The 13,419-nt window shown below is 36.5% G+C and overlaps 5 protein-coding genes across 5 annotated transcripts; 3 read left to right on the forward strand and 2 right to left on the reverse strand.

The window, feature by feature from the left end:
- Nucleotides 1–115: 115 nt before the first annotated feature.
- On the reverse strand, nucleotides 116–1,880 carry L201_005647 (uncharacterized protein; the record flags this gene model as incomplete). Its single annotated transcript, XM_066221376.1, has 3 exons — nucleotides 116–514; nucleotides 576–797; nucleotides 891–1,880. 3 exons carry the CDS (start codon nucleotides 1,878–1,880, stop codon nucleotides 116–118), a joined length of 1,611 nt encoding a protein of 536 aa, XP_066077473.1.
- A 2,489-nt stretch (nucleotides 1,881–4,369) lies between these two features.
- L201_005648 (uncharacterized protein) lies at nucleotides 4,370–5,414 on the forward strand (the record flags this gene model as incomplete). The annotated part of the gene is made up of 3 exons (XM_066221377.1): nucleotides 4,370–5,029; nucleotides 5,100–5,315; nucleotides 5,376–5,414. 3 exons carry the CDS (start codon nucleotides 4,370–4,372, stop codon nucleotides 5,412–5,414), a joined length of 915 nt encoding a protein of 304 aa, XP_066077474.1.
- An 861-nt stretch (nucleotides 5,415–6,275) lies between these two features.
- L201_005649 (serine/threonine-protein phosphatase PP2A catalytic subunit) lies at nucleotides 6,276–8,045 on the forward strand (the record flags this gene model as incomplete). The annotated part of the gene is made up of 7 exons (XM_066221378.1): nucleotides 6,276–6,368; nucleotides 6,695–6,778; nucleotides 6,874–7,173; nucleotides 7,316–7,514; nucleotides 7,613–7,784; nucleotides 7,906–7,969; nucleotides 8,037–8,045. The coding sequence occupies 7 exons, from the start codon at nucleotides 6,276–6,278 to the stop codon at nucleotides 8,043–8,045; spliced, it is 921 nt and encodes a 306-aa protein (XP_066077475.1).
- A 1,039-nt stretch (nucleotides 8,046–9,084) lies between these two features.
- L201_005650 (uncharacterized protein) lies at nucleotides 9,085–10,953 on the forward strand (the record flags this gene model as incomplete). The annotated part of the gene is made up of 4 exons (XM_066221379.1): nucleotides 9,085–9,720; nucleotides 9,796–9,882; nucleotides 9,971–10,813; nucleotides 10,927–10,953. 4 exons carry the CDS (start codon nucleotides 9,085–9,087, stop codon nucleotides 10,951–10,953), a joined length of 1,593 nt encoding a protein of 530 aa, XP_066077476.1.
- A 673-nt stretch (nucleotides 10,954–11,626) lies between these two features.
- On the reverse strand, nucleotides 11,627–13,077 carry L201_005651 (uncharacterized protein; the record flags this gene model as incomplete). Its single annotated transcript, XM_066221380.1, has 6 exons — nucleotides 11,627–11,844; nucleotides 11,952–12,041; nucleotides 12,103–12,198; nucleotides 12,314–12,565; nucleotides 12,679–12,826; nucleotides 12,919–13,077. The coding sequence occupies 6 exons, from the start codon at nucleotides 13,075–13,077 to the stop codon at nucleotides 11,627–11,629; spliced, it is 963 nt and encodes a 320-aa protein (XP_066077477.1).
- Between the last annotated feature and the right edge of the window lie 342 nt (nucleotides 13,078–13,419).

The following is a 13,419-nucleotide window of genomic DNA, read 5'->3' on the forward strand; positions in this document are numbered from 1 at the left end:
ATGGTATATCTTGAAAATATCAAGATATAATTGCACGCATAAGTCTATAAGCAAGAAATTGTCCATATATAACTAAAGATTCTACCTCCATAATGTCCTTCTGGTTTAATAACACTTATAAAGCTAACAACATACCACCAAGAATAGAACCAACTGCGCCCACTAAATAACCAGATTTGAGATCTAATTTCATTGCTGAACTCTTTTTGTCACTACTACTACTTCCTGAAGAAGAAGAAGAAGAGTTTGAACAGACACTACCTTTTTGTGAATCTGCAATGAAAACTCTTGGTAAACCTTGTTTGATAGTTACGGCTAAATTACCCGAACCGTCTGTCGTTAAGGTTTCACATGAAATAGCATCTATAACTTTTGTATTTGATGACCATCCAGAGGTTGATGCGGGGATCGAAAGTGATGAATCAGATGCTGAAGATCCAGAATTTGATAATACTGAAATTAATGGTTGTTTGGCAATCAAAATTGATGATGATGATAATGATGATACGTTCATCTATAGAAATACGTCCATTAGCTTTATTCCTTAATCAATGTTTATAACCGCAGCAACTTACTTGGTTAGAGTAGAAAGAAGTAGAAGCGTTTCCAGCAGCTTTTCTGGCAGCGTTTAAACTTGCAAAGTATTTGTACATCGTTGAAGAGGTGTCATAGTTTGAAGTCCAAAGGGGTTCTCTGTTATCAGGATCATTACCACCAGTGAAACCAGCTTCTGAACCGTAATAACCATAAGGAATACCGTCAGTTACGAAGGGGTATGCGTGAGCGTTTTTGATGAGCTATGTGAGCGAAGACAAAGGGACATCAGTCGGTCATGTACCAATCAATTTCAGACTCTATTTGAGGAGCATTGGAATACCAATGAAACTTACGGAAGTATCCTTGACAGTAGATTCAAATCTTGGATTATCGTGATTATTCAAGAAACTACCTAATAAAGTAGGATCATTGAAACCACTTTTGACTGATTGAGTCATTGTAACTAATTCATTCAAATTACCTGAAGTTTGATTGAAAGCTCTTGTTAAAGGATAATAAGAAGGATAATTGAATGGATTTACTTTAGCATCATTTTGATAAGGACCAACATAAGTTGGATCACCATTTAAAACTTCACCTTGAGTGAAAACACCAGCAGAATTAACAAAATTTGGCCAAAAAGTTTTTTCAATGTGTTTTACAGTATCGATTCTAATTGCATCTAAAGTATAATTTGAAACTAAATTTTTAATCCAATTATTCCAATAATTTGAAACAGTTGAAGATTGTGTATTTAAATCAGGTAATGCAACTTGATCATCACCTAACCAACAATTTTCAACTTGGGTTTGATTTGAATAATCTGTTATCCAACAAAATGAATGATAATCTTCCATAGTGGAGAATGGTCCATATGAAGAAGAAGGTTGAAATGTTGAACTTGATGTAGCGGCAACATGATTTACAACTACATCAACCATTAAGTACATTGATTTTGAATGTAATGCAGTGGATAGTGCTTTTAAATCATCTGCTGAACCATAATTTGAGTTTAAATTATCTGGATCTAATGTCCAATATCCATGATACGCTTCACCTTCTCCAGTTGTACCATCAATATTTTTAACTATAGGTGAAATCCATATAGTGTCGAATCCCATTCCTTTGATATAATCTAATTTTTCCGTGATTGATGCCCATGTACCACCACAATATTTTCTATCACTTACATTACATGTTGAAGAAACGGATGAAGGTCTAGCAAATCTATCTGTGACCAATTGATAAACTGATGCAGATCTAGCTGATGCATCGTCTAATGCTAAAGAGGAAGGAATGAATGCGAGAAGAGGGAGAATGGTGAAAAGAGCTGATGAGAGCATTTTTGTGTGATAATTTTTTGAGTAGATATTTATGGCTGGTAGTAAGGTCTGTCTATGTTTGTTGTTTTTCTAGAGATTATAATTGTCTTTCGTGTCTTTCGTGTAGACTCGTTAGGTAGTTATGCGTTTGATTTGGAAGATTCTGAGTTGATGTAAAGTTTGAAAAGCGTGAATTCGTTGTTTGATGCGTAAATACTGGAGACGTCAAGTCGTTCTATTGGTGTGATATTGAGGGGGAGTGGTATTCCGGAGAGCGAATTTGTTATATATGCAGGGTGTAGGGGATTTAAAAAGAGGCATCGGAGAGCAAGAGGAGAGGAAAGAATGGTCAGCGTTGATCGCTGTTATTTAGTGTTTCTCATACACAGACCCAAACACACACAGCTCTGCAAGGGAAAATGAAAGGATGGAAAGAAGGATATCTTGAAGAACAGTGCATCTTCGGGACTTAGGACTTACAGGTACGCGTTGTGATGAAAGAGGTATGTTGCCAAGTGAGGGTTCGTGCTTGTGCTTGTTGCAGTTGCAGGTGCAGTATTCAAGTTAAGAAATGGTCGTGCTATAGTAGAACTATAGAAAGAAAGAAAGAAAGAGAGAGAAAAAGAAGAGGATAATACAGAAAATGTTATTGCAAACGATTCATATCGATATAAACATTCCATTCCTTCTGATTTTGATGTGAAATGTATCTACATTTCCATTCGGACTAAGCATTTTTCATTTCTCACATGAAAAAAAAAAAAAACTAAATTCATGTGCTATCCTCTCTAATTCACTGCACAGCTAAACATGACATAAATCTAACATAACCGAAAAATCAAAATAAACATTTTACTTTTCTAGCTTGACTTCTCAGGTAAGGCTAGGGCATTAAGCGATCTTCTGAAGATTACGCGTCAACAATCTTTTTCAGGGGTTTATAGTTTTTGAAAGGAAAAACTGGGTGCCACCTACCATAACCACCACGACTTAAACAGTGAATTAAGCTTCCGATTTACACAATTCCTGAGTGCTGTGTTTACGCGGATTGAAACGGTCGCCGAGTACAAATCTACTTTCACCATTATCAAGTCACTCGAATCCCAAAATAAGGTGATGTATGCTTGTTTATCTACTTTTATACCAGTCCGTAAAAAAGGGCGTTCATGGATATGTCATCATTCTTTTTCTGAAAGTTTGAGCATCCCACTTGCTCAACTCATTCGGTTGGTCGTCGCTGTCTTGGCGGTGGTTTCATGCGGTCGTTTCAATCAGAGAGATGTATGGATTATGCGTTCTACCAAAATAGCGAAGTGGGACTTGTGCAATCACAGGTTAGCATGTTATTGGTCAAGTCTCAACAGGATGAAGATTTGACCGGTATACCGAGTTCAATAAATAGGCATCGTTGGTGAATTTACAGTCTAGTATATATATCTGTTGCAACCTTTATACATAACGCCTTAAATCGCTGTAGCAGTTCTACCAGTGCAATGAAAAGCGGATTGTTGTAGACAAACACTATATCGCGCGCTGCAAGTCCAATCATACCAATATGTGGAACTTGTGTTCCATCTCTATGATGCGCCAGTAGGATTGATTGCGATTTAAGAAGCTTTATAAGCTGGAAGAGAATTCACTTGATTATTGGGGTAGAGGATTGATAACGTGGAACTCTCAGGGGTTCGGGCAAGAATATTAAAAATCTATCTTCTGAACAAATCCAAGTAATGGTAAGATGTAAGATCAGCCGGCGGCCTTTTGTCATTGACCCCTTGGGTCTCCACATTTCACATGATTATCAGATTGGGATAAATATACCTAATTTAGTAATTCCTGGTTTTAGGTCAGGGGTTTGATCTCATAGATTACAACTCCCCTTCTAAAGATACCCCAATCAAATACTCGTATATCACAGTAATCACTCCTACTCGAGTAATCACACTTATCACCAATCACCTGGTTAAAGCCATATATACCATGGATGGCCGTTGATCAATAACTGCTTCTTCACGTCCTGTCGCTTAATACCCATCTACCTGTTAATACATATACACATATACTTTAACATCGTTGTGCATCGAATTCGTCTATCGCATCGTATCACAAATTAGAGCTCAAACTGTCCGTGTCCATACTTGACAGACAGACTCACTACGCCAGAAACGCTGCACTCGGAAACTATCACCAGATCTCGCAGCATTCTAGCACAAGCCTCAGCTGTGCTTGCACTTCTCCATTCAGACACATACGTCAGACGATCAACCTACACGCACTTGTTAGACCAAAGAAGAATAGCAAGCCCCATACACGTTCTTGTGATCCTTTGTAAGTGTTCTTGTAGATCACTGTCCCGCAAGAAAGTCGGTGGGCTGCTTATGAGTGCCTCAACTCGATTCATTCATATACTGCTTTCGACTTTGCTAATTGGAGCTGTACGTTTCATTCGTAGCTTTTCGTACTTCCATCTATTAGTGAACACTTGACATCACAATCTGTTGCTTGTCACGATGACAGCTCCCATCCCAATCTCATCATCCTCACACCAATCACCAATTCTCAAACATACATCCCAACCAGTATTCTCACCACCGCCTCCACCATCTCTGCCATCTAATACACCAGGTTCGTCTGCATCAGTATCACCTCAAACACCATTTCTAGCTATACCATCTTCTTTAGGTATCACACCCACTCAAAATACCGGTGGAGGAGGAGGTGGTGGATCCAGTTTCTATAAATGGGCAAGTTCATTAGGGAAATCACCTACAAATCTAAACCAACCAGGCTTAGGTAATTCACCAAATAAACAAAAAGGTTTTGATGTCCCTGGTACCCATGCAGACGATCATGATCATGAACATCATGATTCATTCGAATTCGGTGATTTGAATTCAAGATCTTGGAATCCTGGATCAGCAGGTGGTAGAAGAACAATGTCTTTATCATTTGAATCCAAATCACCAAATAACCCTAATTCTCCTATTGCTTCTATGTTAAAAGGTGGTTTCGGTGGTGAATCAGGTGGTACCAACGCTGGAGGAGGAGGAGGAGGAGGTAGTGGTATCTCACCTTCACAAATTGGAAGTGGTAGTTTACAAAATGGTGTTTTGGCTGATAAAGCTGCTAAAGGTCAAGGAGTCTTAAGAAGGTTGAGTTTGAGTGGAAGAGTGAGTACTCCCGTCTTTAGGATGCACATTGGCGTAACAGTTGACTCATATGCTGATTTCTCCTCTCTAGCCTGCGTTCTTGTCTCCACCCCTTCCCAGTGCTCCCCTTCCCCCCTCTCCCCCAAATTCTGCCAATATTCCTTCTATTCCTGCACCTGCACCAGCTTCTACTTCTACGTCCGCTCCTGGCCCACCTGAAGCTGAACCTCAATTGACCAAGAGCTTCACTACTGGTAGTAGAGGAAGGAGATTTAGTGAAGGAACCAAGAAAAGGGGTGTATCTCCTGTAAGTGTACTTCTTATTTTTCTATATCCTCGTGCTAATTTAATACATAAAACAACATAGATGGGAGAAAGGATTCTTCGAGATCACGGTCACTTCTAATCGTAAAATTGTCTCTCATAAACGTGGCTGTTTTGTCCATTTTGACCCTTGGTGCTCGACTTATCAATATGCTGCATACGATTAAAATTTACCGGTTTCAAGGGATCTGAAGTAGTAAATTGGCGGTTCAGATAATCATGGCCGTAACCTTTGTGAGGTTGTTTGTAGTAAAAGAACACCCCATCCAGCTAGAGCCTTGTCCATACATACCTACCACGTTGTACTTGCATAAATACCCATTGTGGGAGTATCAAACATTGTAGCGAACAAAGTAGATAAAAGAGATGAATTTGTATAAAATAAGCAGCACCTGATTGTAATGCTTTTGAATGTATGATAGCCTATGTAGGGCATGATCCTGGGATATCTTATCTAATCGGCTGGTGTGAGTTACAGAGGATGCATGGTGTTAAAGTGCCACAATAAGTATATATAGCGGGATTATAAATCCAGTCGGTGGTATGGTGGGGGGTTTAGTGCTACTTTGATAAGGCGCGTGCATTATCATTCTATCATTCTATCATCTAAGACTATCATCTATCCTTGTTAGGAGTTTGAACGGTGACGCTCCATGTTTAACATCTATTACAAGGTAAATTGAACTTTATCTTATTGCTTTGTTCATCTATCAATTCTTTCATTCAATCGATCATCCTTGTTACAATTATAGATAGACTCAAGGCCTATTCAAGACGTAAACTATAGAAGACTTCGGCTTGTATACATTATCCTTAAATCGTAGTAATCCAATCTATTTCAACCTTACAGATCACAAACAGAAACTGGATACAAATACATCTCAGTCAATCCTTCTGCTCAAGCTCAAGCAGTAATCAAATACATAGATCACATCAAATCAAGATGTCATCCAATGATGATGTAGATGCTTGGATCGCTCAGTTGATGCAATGTAAACCATTGAGCGAACCTGAAGTAAAGAAATTATGTGATAAAGTGAGTATCGAAGGATATTCATATTCCTTGCTTCCCTATATTCGACCTATATATTCCCCTCCAGTTGGTTTGCAGAGTATACCGAGTGTACATCTTCGAACCATCAATGTCGTTGAGCTAATGCGAGAGGTGAAGCTGCTCGAATTGGACTAGCACTTGTGCGCGTTCTCGTATAAACAATATCAATTCGCTCTCACAAAGATCCTTTATTCTCCCAATACAGTCTATACATTCTTTCATGCCTTTGACTTTTGTTCTGGCTTGTTTCTATCATCCCAAAATGTGAAATAGTTGCTAACCTGACCTTCTTCCTCTTTCGTTGATAGGCTAGAGAAGTTTTGATGGAAGAATCAAATGTGCAACCTGTACGGTGCCCTGTAACAGTTTGTGGTGATATTCATGGACAATTTGTGGGTATTCACCTTTCTGTGACTACTGCATGTAAGAAACTGATATTATTGATGGCTAATCGTTCTTCTTTTGGATATCTTTCAATTTTCAATAGCACGATTTATCAGAATTATTTAGAATTGGAGGAAATTCACCTGATACAAATTATTTATTTATGGGAGATTATGTTGATAGAGGATATTATTCAGTTGAAACTGTTACTTTATTAGTTGCATTAAAATTAAGATATAGAGATAGAGTTACCATTTTAAGAGGTAATCATGAATCAAGACAAATTACACAAGTTTATGGTTTTTATGATGAATGTTTAAGAAAATATGGTAATGCAAATGTATGGAAATTTTTCACAGATTTATTTGATTATTTACCTTTAACTGCCTTAATTGATAATCAAGTGAGTACGACTTTCTCTTTACGCTTTCTCTTTACGCTTTCTCTTTACACTGTATTTTTTTTTCTATGATATCCAATGTCATATCGGGAGACCACGAAAATCACTTAACTAATATGCTCTTTCTTTATTTTTTTACCTTCAGATCTTCTGTCTTCATGGTGGTTTATCACCTTCCATCGATACTTTGGATCACATTAGATCAATTGATAGAATTCAAGAAGTACCTCATGAAGGTCCAATGTGTGATTTACTTTGGTCAGATCCAGATGATAGATGTGGTTGGGGTATAAGTCCTAGAGGTGCAGGTTATACATTCGGTCAAGATATTTCAGAAGCATTCAGTGAGTTCTTACGTCTGTTTGATTCCAATCTGTTTTTGATTTGCTTGACACATCTCTATAATCAGTCCCATTTTGATAACCCACTGTTCATTTTATAGACCACAACAACGGTTTAACGTTAGTAGCGAGAGCACATCAATTGGTTATGGAAGGTTTCTCTTGGTCACAAGAACGAAATGTGGTTACAATCTTCTCAGCACCAAACTATTGTTATAGATGTGGTAATCAAGCTGCCATATTGGAGGTTGATGATGCTTTGAAATACACCTTGTGAGTAGACAAATCTCCTTATGGTTAAACTCTCCTCCCTCCTAATCTCCCCAACTACAGCTTCCTAATCCATGCCAATATATACTGGTTGTCAATAATCTGACGATCTGCAATGTTTTAGCCTACAATTCGATCCAGCACCTAGAGCAGGAGAACCACTTGTATCACGAAGACCTCCAGACTATGTAAGTTCTATAATGCCTGATATACAGTATTATAGGTGTAGATTAGTAGCTAATCCTTTTTGACCAGTTCCTTTAAACGACTTAAATCATTGTGTAGCAATTACAATAACAAGAATATCAAGAATAGAAGCGCATTGAACATTCTCATACATACAATACATGTGGTTTTTATCTAATTAGACGACTTCCAAATACGATTCATAGGAGCGGTGCGATCGTAAGCAAAGTGGAAACAGAAGGGAAGCAGGGGAGCCTCTATATAGGATCAAGGTTGGAACAGAAGTTTGTTTTCGTTTTTATCCATTTTCTCATTTACATAAATATACCCACAGGATACGAATGACTCATTAAAATACAATTATACAGAAATTGAAACAGAATTCTCAAAAAAGACATGTCATGACATCTACTACTTCTCGTTTCGTAATCTACCACTCACCACATTCTAATTTACTGATATTCACATCCTTTCATCAACTTTCTTTGATATTCTGATCCTTTCACTATAAATGGTCTTCAATTACAATGACAATCATGATTACTGATCATCTTTCATGCTACGTATACATAGCTCACATCCCCTTTCATTGATTTACCTTTTATACTTGATTGACCCTTTCATTTACTGTCTCCTACCAAAACAAAAGATTCCAGTTGAATATCATGTCATTAGATATTGAATAGTATAAACCATTGTTTGCTGACTCCTCATGTAAGGGGGAAACGCTGCATCGACGAGAATGAGTACAGTTTATCATTTACTTATTCCCTGAATAATTGAACTAATTTAGCAATTGACAAACATATAAGACCCAATATAAATATCATAGTACTTTTATGAGATAGTAAGTAATCTACTTCTTGTCTGATTGTCTGATTTTCATTTTGTGTGTGTAAGATTGCTTATTAGAATATCAATCATCAAAAAAAAAAAAAATTCGAACGCTGGATCGATCGATAGATAGTCATATTTTGCAAGTAGTGAAAATCCAAGGATATTTTGAACTCAATTCAAGTGAAAGCCAAAAAAGAAAAGGGAAGGTACTGTATCGAATGTATCTCTCGTGTTTCATCATAAGATTGATAAGCGTGAAGATATTATACAACAGGACCCTATGAAAATATCTCAACCTAAATCAATATTCTCCACAAGACGTAATCAAAAGAATCCTCAAAATCAGCATCAATCATCATCATCATCAACAAGATCAAGAGAATCATTTATACAAAAGACTAAATCATTCGTTATCAATAATACTACTACTAACAAGCGATCCACCAAAGAGAAATCATCAATCACACCTACTACCACATCTCGATCTGCAAATCTCGATAAATCCAAACTTTCCTTTCAAGTTAAATCAAGTTCAACTACAAAGAAACAAGAACAAAACATTCGTGATATCCTGAATCATTCTTCAAGTAATTCAAAATCGAAATATAAACAAAACGAAAATCAAGCTAGAAAACAAGAGGAAGCTGCAATAAGTGCTACTAGTAGTACATCTGAAGTGAAACAAAACGAACATCAAAGTTTAAACGACGGTTTAGCGATTTGTTTATTTGGTTATTCAGTTCAAGCTCAAACTCATAAAATAGAAGATAACATATCGTCAGCAACAAATCTATCAAAAGGCAACAACCTACCAGGAATCTCTGAAACTAAACCATCAATACAAACAAGTAATTTGTTCGAAGAAATGTACGATACGACATTAGAGGAGGAAATCAGACAACAAGCGGTTATGGCTGTGAGTTTATAGTGATACAGTATTGTCAACCAGGCACCTTGTACTAACGAATTCTTACTACTATCCATTCCACAGGAAGTTTTACCCGATGCTGAAATGTGGGCTAAATGGGAAAAGACTGAAGCGCCTTTAAGACAAGGTAGAGGATGGTATCCTAAATTGGTAAGTCTTTTCCTCTGTCTGTTTTCGAGCTGAATTTCAATGTAGAGTACAGAAGAGCTAACTTTGACAAATCAACTTCTGTTCTCAGGATCGTCATTTTTTAGAATTATTGGTCATTTCAGAAATTCACGCATTATCAAATCCTATAAATGGTAATTCTGGAGGAGGAGGAGGAGGAGGAAATTCAGATAAAATACATAGACATGCAAATAGAGTAAGAAGAGTTGCGTGTGAAAGAATTGGATCAGAAAGATTGAATGCTTATTGTGATAGAGTTAAAGAAGCTTTTGAAGCTTATATGATGGGTGGTTGGTCGAACCAACATCTTCATCATCATCATCAAGAACAATTTCATCAACAATCTGTAATTCAACAAGAACATAACGAAGATGATGTTGATGATGATGTTGATGACGACGAACTAAAGCATTTGGAGTTATCTTCTGAAGAAGATGTAGAAGAGGATGATCATAATATTGGATCTGATTTATTCAGTTCATCCAAAAATGAAAACGACAGTGTACCTGAAGAAAGAGGCAGAAACTTACAAAAGGGTAAAGGAAGTATCAAAAGAGAACATACGTCAAGCCGAAACAATTCGAAAACTAGGAATAATGACGACGCTGAGGAGAGAGAATCAGTCGAGTTGCAAGTACCTGAAATTAACATCATACCGAGCGAAGAAAAACAAAAAAATATGTCAGACAACGAGTTGATGCAGTCTAATTTAGATTCAAATTTAGAGCTTAGTGATATCCCATTAAGTGATCTTAAAGAAAGGTCAAATGAGGGGTCCGACTCAAACTCAAATTCCATCTTTACTCAAAGGTCAAAGGGTATGGATATTGATACTGATAGTGATAATGATAATGATCATACTGAAAATAACGAAACTAGTTACTCAAATATTATCAATAAAAATGGATTTTTTGTGAGTGATTTTTTTATCAGCTGATGAATCTGTGTTTAAACTATACTACTATTGTAGAATGATAGGCTAATTTTGTTAATCTATCATATATCGTTATAACTGATATCGATTAGAATTCGGAAAAAATGATCGAGTCTTGACTACCTCTTTGTTGAATCTTTTATGAACCTCTAAATTATAGATGATCTGGATTCCGAAAAAAAAAAACTCAGAAAATTATGTAAGGAAAAAGATAGAACTGTTATCCAAATCAATCCAATGCGATGCGATCATGATCATAGTTGCTGTACAAGTGGTTTGATGGAAGCAAGAGAACAGGGAGAAACAGGATATATGATTGGAAAATCCAAAAAACACGTTGGCAGATTCATGGGAACTCCCTGTAGGCTATTTAGTGAACCATTATCTCATATTGTATTTGTATCAATCACAGGTACTTACCTGCCCATCCATGACTTCATATGCATTTTATCTGTTTGTTGACTGATCTGTGAACACGATTAATGTTGATAATGCAGGATGTAAAGCGATAAGAAGACATTTGGTATATTATATCATACAGTATACTGTCCGTACAACCTAAAAAAGCTAGGTTTTACATACAACGTGTTGCATAAACATCTATACCGTACTCATAAAGCCTTAATAAATCGAGAATCCAGAGATCAATCCCAAATAACTATTATACAATGTAACATGATTTCCTGAACCCTATCTAATTTAAAATCAGAATCCTCTTCTTCAACCTGATAAATCAACAATCTAGATCGACTTCTTTCTCTCTTTCTCTCTCTCTCTCCCTATATCCAAATTTTATTGTTTATTCATTCGATTTGTCAGACTTAGACTTTCTATTGAATTGGGATCCAAAGTTACATTTCCTCTTGTAGAAGATGCCAATATCCTTGATCCAATCGTTATTGTTCCGGGACCATGTGCAGGTGTTTTTAAACCTAATCCAGGTCCAGATAAATCATCAAATTTAGTTGAATGAACAGGATTAGGTATTAATGATCTAAATGCTTTTCGCGCTGTTTTGTTTCAAGTCAATTTACATTCAATGAATAAATAGTATTGTTTTCCCATTTTCTGTAGTATACAGTGTTGAATGAAACAGAAAATGTATTGGGTAACTTACCTCGTTTTATAAATGTGAAGAATTCTCTATCTTGATTCAGTTGTCTGACTAAATCTGATAAACCAGGTAAAGGAGGATTACAATTTGGTACTATAACCAAAAGACGATGGACCGTCAGTGATGTGGTCGAGGTCATTCGATTTTCACTTACCTGAATAATCTTGTTTTGAAACGTCAAGAAGGAATGCAAACTCCCTTGATGGATCATTGACATCAAGCAAAGTGAACTGTATCATCAATAAATCACCTAAATGAATTGATGAGCATCAGATTAGCATATTGACGATATGTCTACTTTGTTTCCAATGTTTAATCCTCCTGGATTTACGAATCGAAACGTAAGAGACTAAATTCCAACTCACGTTTTATAGGATTTATCCTCAATCCAACACTTTCTTCTAATTCTAGTAATTCGAATTCATCCTTTTTTCTCATCTCATTTAATCTTTGTTTCTGCCTTTCTTTTTCTGTACGTTCAGTCGTAACTTCTTTCCTTGTTTTATGAATTTCGGATTCTAATGTTGATGATTGATCTTTCACTTTATTTAAAGATGTTTGTAGGTGATTAAGAGATGATGTTAAATCTGTTAATGTATGTCTTTCAGATTCAAGTGCTAAAAGAAAACATTATTTGTGTTTATCATTAACTGCTGTGGTACTTATCATCAATGATTCCCCACGTTTATGTGGAGAAAGGAGAACAAGGGTCATGAAAGTATAAGCTTACTAGCTAACATTTCACCTTCTCTTTCTCTTTCTAAATGTATTCTCCTTTCCATTTCTTCTTTTTCAGCTTTTTGATCTCTCATTGAATTTGCATGATCCGATGCTCGTGCTGTTATTTCAGTTTTAGCTGTTAATGTATATTCATCGATCTAATGGAATCAAACCGGTTTACAACATGTTATATACATCAGCTAGATCGCTTGTTGAAGACATTATCACGATATTCAGAATATTTACATACAGCTGTTAGGAAAGCTTCAGCATGCCGCTGGAATGGTTCCCATTGTAGGTCTATTGAAGGTGAAGTACCATTCGCAGAACTTTCATGCAGTATCGCTTGAAGCGATATAGGTTTCTGCCCATAGCTTGATGAAGGTTTTTGGTAGCTTGAGGGGGCCATTGCTTGATAGATATGATAACCTAAGAGAACATGAATGTGGCGAAGCAATGTTCAAGTTAATTTAATGTTGATGTTGGTGTTTATCATTTTATCATTTTATATTTGTTTTCGTTATATCATATTATTCTTAATTCGCGTGTTTTTCATATTTGGTTCTTGACGCGTGTTATCCATACACAGATTATTTCCAAAGTGTATTTATTGTAATTTATCCCATCAACGCGCCTAGACTTTGATAGCGGAATCAAATGATGCATTAGCCTGTATGTATGTATGATTAAAGTCAGTCGCGTCACGTTGAATTATTATCTACACATCCAACACCCCAACTTTAATTCTCAA

This window comes from Kwoniella dendrophila, chromosome 7 (assembly GCF_036810415.1).
Source record: "Kwoniella dendrophila CBS 6074 chromosome 7, complete sequence".
In the NCBI taxonomy this organism is placed as follows: Eukaryota; Fungi; Basidiomycota; class Tremellomycetes; order Tremellales; family Cryptococcaceae; genus Kwoniella; species Kwoniella dendrophila.